Consider the following 8,610-nt stretch of genomic DNA (forward strand, 5'->3'; position numbering starts at 1 on the left):
ACACACACACACACACACCTAGAGAGTTTAATTTCAAAGTAAGTTTGGTTTTCCATCTATTGGGAGTTTATAAAGCAGGACACACCCTCAGAAGTTTAAAGTAACGAACATGTGGCCAGCACAGTGGCTCACATCTGTAATCCCAGCACTTTGGGAGGCTGAGGTGGGAGGATTGCTTGAGCCCAGGAGGTCAAGACCAGCATGGGCAACATGGTGAAACCCAGTCTCTGCAAAAACAAATTAAAATTAGCTGGGTGTGGTGGCGCACACCTCTAGTCCCAGCTACTCGAGAGGCTGAGGTGGGAGGACGGCTTGAGGCTGGGAGGTTGAGGCTGCAGTGGGCCAAGATCCCACCACTGCACTCCAGCCTGGGTGACAGAGGGTGACTCTGACTCAAAAGAGAAAAAAAAAAAAAAGTAACAAACACAACAGCCTGAGAAGCATGTGGAAGAAAAAGACCACGGATGGTCTGCACATCTGGAAATAAACTTCCCTTCAAGAGTTAAACCCAGTCTGCTAAGCGGCATGCAGACGAGTGGGACTAGACAGCAACGCAGTCTGACAAGAACCACAGAGGCTGTCACACTAAATGACGGCCTGGCTGCGCTCTGGATCACTAGATAATTGTGAACAGTGCCGTGAAACTCACTGACATGGAAAAGCCCATCACGAAAAGTGAAAAATGGTTAGGAAACTGCATGATAGTATAATCCCCTCTTTTTAGAAAACATGTGAAAGGATATATGACAAAATGTCAACAAGTTACCTCTAGTGGGGGGAACTAGAGACACACACAGTGTCTGTTTCAGCTGCTCCAGTCCCCACACTGTCAATCCCCAGCCTGTATGACTTCTTCCCGTGGTGGGGGCAAAGAAGGTCGGACATCGAGGGAGGGAGGAAGCAAAAAGCAAATCCTGCTCCCCAAGACCTGCAGCTCTGCCCCACCCGGCTCCCCTGCCCACTGGCTTCCAGCTGCGCTTCCTATCAGTTCCCATCCTTCATGCTGCCTGGGGGGCAGTCACAGTGCTGCTACCTTGTCACAGCCAGTCGACCCCCTGCCTGATCCATAGTTTTGTCACCAGAAACTGACCTTGACCACAGGTATTGGTGGCTTTAGGCACTGCAGCTCACACCTCACACTTACTACTGGAGAAGCCCCCGATCCTTTTCTCCTGCCTCGTTAAAAAGCCCACCTGCATGGGTGGGGCCAGCGCCTGGCGTTAGCAGTGGCTGCTCACTCAAGGGATGAGTACGCTGAGGGGTTGGACAACGAGGCTTTGTGGTGGCCACGGTGCGACCCTTCCTTTCCTGGAGCATAGGCTTGGCGGGGGCAAGGCTGGCTGCCCCTGGACCCTGGGCACCCACTCCTGTTGCCAAAATCTTATGACGCTTGAGCCTTCTGTGGCGTCCCATGGTGTTCTAAATGCCAAACTGTAAACCGGCTTATAAAAAACCCACACACTTGCTTGAGAGCCTCCACCTGTGCACCCCACCTTCCCTCCTGCTCGCCAGGGGGGCTTCTCCCTCAGGGACTCTCCTGGACTCCACTGCCCTCCTTCTCAGGCCTCAGACCAGGCCCCTGCGATGCTCCCAAAGCCTCATCCTGCTGTCGGTCCTCCCACTCCCTGCAGCGCTCAGCCTCATCCCAGGGAACCCGACTGCCTGTCTCCCCAGGGGAAGGCTTCATGAGCAAAGCCACTGCAGCACTGCACAGTCTCTCTCTGAGCACAGCTGACTTGACAGAAGGACTGAACTGTCCACATTACCAAAGGCCAATGTATACAGAATGGTTTCTATTTTGCTTCTTCAAGGTAGGGAACTGAAAACCAACTAAATCCAAGGTGCCTCTTCCAATGCCTGTGACTAAACTTCAAGCCTCACAGCCCTAACACCTGCTGATGGCACCATTTTAACTGAGTTCCATCCCGCAAGCTTCCCGACTGTCCACACTGACTCTCTCTACTCCTGTACACTAAAGAAACAAGCCAGAATAAAGGGATAAAAGACAGTGTACGCGCATGCCTGTCCCAGCTACCCAGAAGGCTGAGGCATGAGAAACGCCTGAACCCGGGAGGCAGAGGTTGCAGTAAGCCGAGATCGCGCCACTGCACTCCAGCCTGGGAGACAGAGACAGACTCTAAAAAAAGTAAATAAATAAAATAATCTCAAAAATTAAAAAGAGAGTATAAGCTACAAACCTCAGGAAGGAAATACCAGCATGACTTCAGAATAGTCAGACCTAATGGTGTATCAAGTTCTCCCGGCTCCTCTCCACCCACCTCCATCAGTCCCACCCTCTCTCTAACCCCCAAGTTCTCTGTTCCTCCAGGTTCCCATAGAACATTTAGTAAACACTAGGGACATGCAAAAGCAGTGACATGGCCCTTGCCCTCGTGGCAATTAGACTAGGAAGGGAAAGTTGCAATCACAAATTTGCCATGCTGACTAGGGCTGAGGGCAATCTGTGATGTCTGTAAGTCGGACATCTGACTCACTTTAGGTAAAAACCCGTGAGTGAATTCTAAGGGAGGTAAAGCTGACTGGTAGGACTGACTTCAGGAGAGGTAAGGGGGAGTTCTGGAAAGCCGTATGCACACAGGTGTGTCATCTCAGGATGCATGTGTGACCAGACCTTGCAAGACCTTGTAGGAAATGTGGAGCAGGGGAGATGCATCAGATGTTTTTTGAATAGGACTCTGACCCCTTAACTAAAGATAAGGTTTCCGTGGTTAGGTGCGGTTTCTCCCCAACATGCCCTCGGCTGCAAGGGTAAAAGGTGCTGCAGGGAGTTAGGGTGGCTGCTGTCCTAGTACCAGGTCTGCCCCACACAGGGAGAGCGTAGTCTCACGTTTTCCTGCTGGGCAGGATAGCCCTGCACAGCCCCAACGTGGCAGAAACCACCATACATGATGTGTCAGTTTGCGGGCAAGAAAAGCTAAATCCAACCCTCACCCCATTTGCTCAGCGGGTAATTTTTTGTGTTCCTCATGTTTTTGCAGAAGAAACCAGAAATTCTCTGTACTTGAGTTCCTTCAGGTGAACAGTTAGCCAGGAAACCAGTCCTCTTTGGAGGTTATTTTGGGAGTCTCATCTTTTCTAAACATTTTATGATTTAAAAAAAAAAAAAAATCTATATGGTTTTTTTTTTTTTAAAAACTGGCTCTCACACAAATTGAAACTGCTCTCCAACATTTTACCCGCTAATTTACCAATGTTTCACATTATATCCACACAAGACCCATGCGTTAACTATGCTTTTTCTTAATGACTTTGCTCGAATAAGCTATTACTAGTTTGCAGTAACTTCGCATAAGGCTTTCACTAGGAGATTTCAAAAAATGGAGAGCCAACTTTTCCCATATGTACAAACTGGAGAGAACTGACCCCTTCCCCACCCCACCCCCCACATAAAAGATAATAATCTCTGCTAACTAGTCAGTATTTCCTAAAGCAAATACTACAGATGATTCAAAAAGTCCAGGCAAAGTCGAAGCAATATATTTTGCAACAATTATTCTTTCAATAAATGACTTGTAAATTCTCTCCCACACCATGTTAGACAGGTAAGTGACGTCACTTCCAAATTTCAACTGTTACATAGAAGATCCAGAATGTCAACACCACTTGCAATCTACACAAGGTTACAAACAACACATACACCTTCAATTCAAAATATCTGAATGAAAGGTTTCATCCCAATTATGGGAAAACTTCCCATCTCACAGGCTGGTTAGAAACTGGTTCTGAATACAGCGTAACATACACAGCAATTCCGATCTTAAGAAACTCAACTGTTGCCAGTTAATACAGTAAGTAGAATTTTATTCAGCTTCACCTTTATTTCATTTTTCCATATATGTAAGTGATCCTTTCTATCCCTTTTAAGGTAAGTAATCATCTCAAGATAATCAGACATCTAAAGAAAACTTTGGTAAACTGGACAATAGTAATTGTATGAAAAAACAGCTCTTAAAATTGCTAACTGCCTCAAGAATAGTGTTGATGGGATCAAATCCTAATTAGGATAGAGACCTAATTCATTTTTAAATGTGGAAAATATACAAGATAAATTAAATGCTTAGTTTGATAAAAATAAAGGTTTCACCAACTGTTCTCCATTGCTGAGAAGCCCCCACACTGCCCCACTATGTGTATTCCTAGTATTTCATCCATGTCCTGCTCTGCTGTGCTGCCCTACAAAAAAGTCCTCAGGAGGAAAAAAAAAAAAAAAAACAACCAAACGGTATAGTGTGTACTGCTTAAGAACTTAATGTCCAAGACATCTTTAAAGTCCGGGAGTACCTGAAAACCGTGGGTAAACATGGACCATTTTCCTTGTGTATCAACTTTACACTAAGCGTCTAACATTCAAACAAAAAGTGCACAATTTGTACTTATTTTTAACAGCAAGAATTCCCAAGCTCCTGCCATCCACTGATATTCCATCCTGTTTGAAGTTCTACATTAAAACATGATTACTTTTGCCATAAAACAAAAGTATTACCCTTAAAATATCTATTTGATATATACAAACCACATTATTTTTGTTCTGACAGGTCACAAATTTTGAGCAAGTTCTTCCCTAGGTGACCCTACCTAGCCAAAATGAAGGTGGAGCAAACATTGCTTTAGCTTAACTGCACTAATATTTACACCATGTGACCCTTCTAACCAAATAAAATACTGACCTGCCATCATCAGTTTGTGTGACATGGCTCAAATGTACAAAAATAAAAAGTAGACATAGGGAGAATTTAACCCAATAGATTTCAAATTAAGCGATAATAGCAAGGCAATTCAAATATTAACATGGCATATAATTTCCCTACTTCAGCGGTTTCCAAATGCTATTTATAAACAACGGATGAGTTCACTTGCTTAGATATTTGAAATACAACTTTATTCTGATTCTAAACGAAAAGGAATGGGAATGACAGTAACAAACAAGATTTCACCACTGAATATTGTGATGTGACTGTAGCAGTCTTATATTTGAAACTCAAGGAATCAACTGCGTTCCGAAACAGCTAAATATGCAGGTCCAAACAATGAAGGTGTTTTTTAAACTGCCACATTCACTCCGAAGCCCACTCATCTCCTTCAGCATCCCACAGATGAAGCACATGTTCCGCTTAGCTAGATAATAATGAGGTGGCACACACGCTGCACCGCTGACATCACAGGACAGCTGCCTATAAAACTAGACTTCTGACGCTGGGCTCCAGCTCCATTCTCACAGGTCATCATCCCCGTCTGGCAGAGCAGTTGTCTGAGCAACCTAGACGAAGAGATGAAAAATGTCAACACTCCAGATCAAAACTGCCAGGAATATACAAGCCAAACGTAACAGCCTAGACAGCAAAGTGGCCACAATACCTCTAAGTCGTGCTCATACTGTGCTGCCAAAGCTGGGTCCATGACAACTTCCGGTGGGGCAAGAGCAGGCATGGCAACAAATTCCAAGTTAGGGTCTCCAATGAGCTTCCTAGCAAGCCAGAGGAAGGGCTTTTCAAAGTTGTAGTTACTTTTGGCAGAAATGTCGTAGTACTGTTTAAAAGAAAGTAATTTTACTTTTTAAAATTCATTAAGATGACGATTTTTCTAGGACATTGCAAGATAAGAAAATGTTAAGATTCTTGGCAAGGCATGGTGGCTCATGCCTGTAATCCCAGCACTTTGGTGGGGGCTGAGGTGGGACGACTGCCTGAGGCCAGTAGTACAAGATCAGGCCTGGGCAACAGAGCAAGACCCCATCTCTACAAAAAAACAAATTAGGTGGGCATGGTATTGAGTGCCTGTGGTCCCAGCTACTCAGAAGGCTGAAGTGGGAGGACTGCTTGAGCTCAGGAGTTCAAGGCTGCAGTGAGCTATGTTCATGACACTGAACTCCCGCCAGGGCAACAGGGCAAGACCCTGTCTCAAAAAACAAAGAATATATAAATACACACACATATTTCAGTTGACCAACCCAGACAACATTGAAACCCCATCTCTATCATTCTTTAAAAACAACAGTATAAAAAAGACAAAATTATTTCCGGCCGGCACAGTGGCTCATGCCTGTAATCCCAGCACTTCAGGAGGCCGAGGCAAGTGGATCACTTAAGGTCAGGAGTTGGAGATCAGCCTGACCAACACAGTGAAACCCCATCTCTACTACAAAAAAGTACAAAAATTAGCCAGGTGTGGTGGTACATGCCTTTAATCCAGCTACTAGGGGAGCTCAGACAGGAGAACTGCTTGAACCCGGGAGGCGGAGGTCGCAGCGAGCCCAGATTGCGTCACTGCACTCCAGCCTGGGGGACAGAGCGGAACTCCATCTTGGGAGAAGAAAAAAATCATTTACATATATAATAGACACTGGTCAATTTCATGGTCTTACATATAATCTCCGCTAAGAGAAATAACTCAGGAAGTTTTAATTTTACACACCTGAAGATTCTTCTTTCGGTGGAAGACAATGGATTTCGCCTTCACTTTCCTGTCCTTAATATCCACTTTGTTGCCACACAACACAATGGGGATATTTTCACACACTCGTACCAGATCTCTATGCCAGTTAGGCACATTCTTGTAAGTAACTCTCGATGTTACGTCAAACATGATGATGGCACACTGGGCTGAAAGAAACAGTTGTGGTAATTAGTACACTCAGTTTACCACACAAGTGAAGAATGCTAAGAACCGCAGACTAGGATCCAACTAGTTATAGTCTTAGACCTCAACGAGGCACCTAGATCTCTCCCCTCACTTTCAAAATCTCTTTCAATTCTAAGAACATTAACACAGAACTCTTCCTAAGAAAGATGAGCTGACCCTATCAAATCTCCCTGATAAACTTCACCATTAATACTCCCCTCATCCCAAAAACACTATCTGAAGTACTTAATGCCAAGTGAGATTCTGGAGAACCAAGCTGCCATATTCTGAGGGTAGGGTCTGGAAATATGTTCTTCAGAAAGTCTTTAAATGGCCGACTATACTAGGAAATATCGTTTCTGTCTTAACTCCAGATAGGCCAAGCGATGTGGCTCATGCCTGTAATCCCAGCACTTTGAGAGGCTGAGGCGGGTGGATCACCTGAGCTCATGAGTTCCAGACCAGCATGGGCAACATGGTGAATCCCCATCCCTACAAAAAAAAAATACAAAAATTAGTCAGGCATAGTGGCACGTGCCTGTAGTCCCAGCTACTCAAGAGGCTGAGGCTTAGGAGGCGGAAGCTGCACTCCAGGTTGGGTAACAGAGCAAGACCCTGTCTAAAAAAACAATTAAATAAATAAATAACCCAGATAAAGTCTATATATTCACCTGCAGGAATAACTATGGTACAGTTAATAAGGCAAGAAACCACAACTTTTTGGTTAAAGGATTTTTTTGGGGGGGAAATTCTTGTGTTTGTTTGTACACGTTCAAGGAAAGCAAAAGGCATGGAATGATTCCAGATAATGTGTTATCAGCAACGTGAGGTTCCAGGAGAGATGAGTATTTTGTTTATTCCTCTCTCTTTGGTACAATGAACATTTTCCTTGCAATTTTTAAATCAAACTATTTGAGAAAAATACTCTGCACAACTTACTACAAACAATTTAATAAGAAATCGGCTAGTCTTGTATAACACGTGTTAAGATCTCCTATCTCCTCTGGTCTAGTATCTGGTGTTGTTTTGTCATGGAGTAGAAACATTCATTGATCGCCACACCAAAATACATACAAGAACCTAAGTTTTCAAATACTGAAACTGCTGTAACAGCCTGTTATTATTGTTTTAAATATGACTTATAAGTTCCAGTGTAAGTCATAGGTTTTTCTAAACCATGCCTAGCATGACACAGCATGCAACTTTCATAAAATTTTCTCCTCTGCCACCAAAATGGTGGTCAACTCCCTGAAGTCCGCATGTCTTTAACCCAGAAATGACACAATTCCCATTACAATATTAAGCACTATTTGTTGGAACAGACCTGATTTTCTATAACCTTGAAAACTGAAATACACAAAACCTCTCAAAAACTGTTCAGCAAGTTACAAATGCCTACCTTGGATATAATAGCCATCTCTCAGTCCGCCGAATTTCTCCTGGCCGGCTGTGTCCCATACATTGAATTTAATAGGTCCTCTGTTGGTGTGGAACACTAGGGGATGAACCTCAACACCCAAGGTGGCTAAAACGGAAACGACGTGATTGAGTGGATGAATTTACCCATTTCTCACGTATTTCCACAAGCAAGCTTTTCCTGCACATACCTACATACTTCTTCTCAAATTCACCAGTCAAATGACGTTTCACGAAGGTCGTTTTTCCAGTACCACCATCACCAACCAATACAAGCTGTTGGAGAACACATTTGGAAGTAAACCCAAAACACTTCACCTCTCAAGTTCCCAGAGTCACGGAACTTTAACCATCACAGGCTCACTTAAAACAAAGAATACGGATGCGAGGCCCCGTTACAGCCATCGTGGGCCCGGGAGGAGGGACCCGCGAGTCGCACGCGGTCGGACTCGGCCGCCTCCCGCCCCGCAGGGTTACCTACTTTGAACTGGACCTGGGGCTCTCCCTGCGCAGCCATCGCGGCGTTCCTGCGGAGGCAGAGGACGGAGGCGAGCG

At 44.6% G+C, this 8,610-nt stretch overlaps 1 protein-coding gene across 1 annotated transcript; it reads right to left on the reverse strand.

The window, feature by feature from the left end:
* Positions 1-3,476: 3,476 nt before the first annotated feature.
* RAN (RAN, member RAS oncogene family) lies at positions 3,477-8,604 on the reverse strand. Its single transcript, XM_011961188.1, has 6 exons — positions 8,537-8,604; positions 8,247-8,331; positions 8,039-8,164; positions 6,433-6,620; positions 5,377-5,547; positions 3,477-5,278 (listed from the first exon to the last, which is right to left on the reverse strand). The coding sequence occupies exons 1-6, from the start codon at positions 8,570-8,572 to the stop codon at positions 5,234-5,236; spliced, it is 651 nt and encodes a 216-aa protein (XP_011816578.1). The 5' UTR covers positions 8,573-8,604; the 3' UTR covers positions 3,477-5,233.
* Between the last annotated feature and the right edge of the window lie 6 nt (positions 8,605-8,610).

Source organism: Colobus angolensis, unplaced genomic scaffold, assembly GCF_000951035.1.
Source record: "Colobus angolensis palliatus isolate OR3802 unplaced genomic scaffold, Cang.pa_1.0 Scaffold115, whole genome shotgun sequence".
NCBI lineage: Eukaryota > Metazoa > Chordata > Mammalia > Primates > Cercopithecidae > Colobus > Colobus angolensis.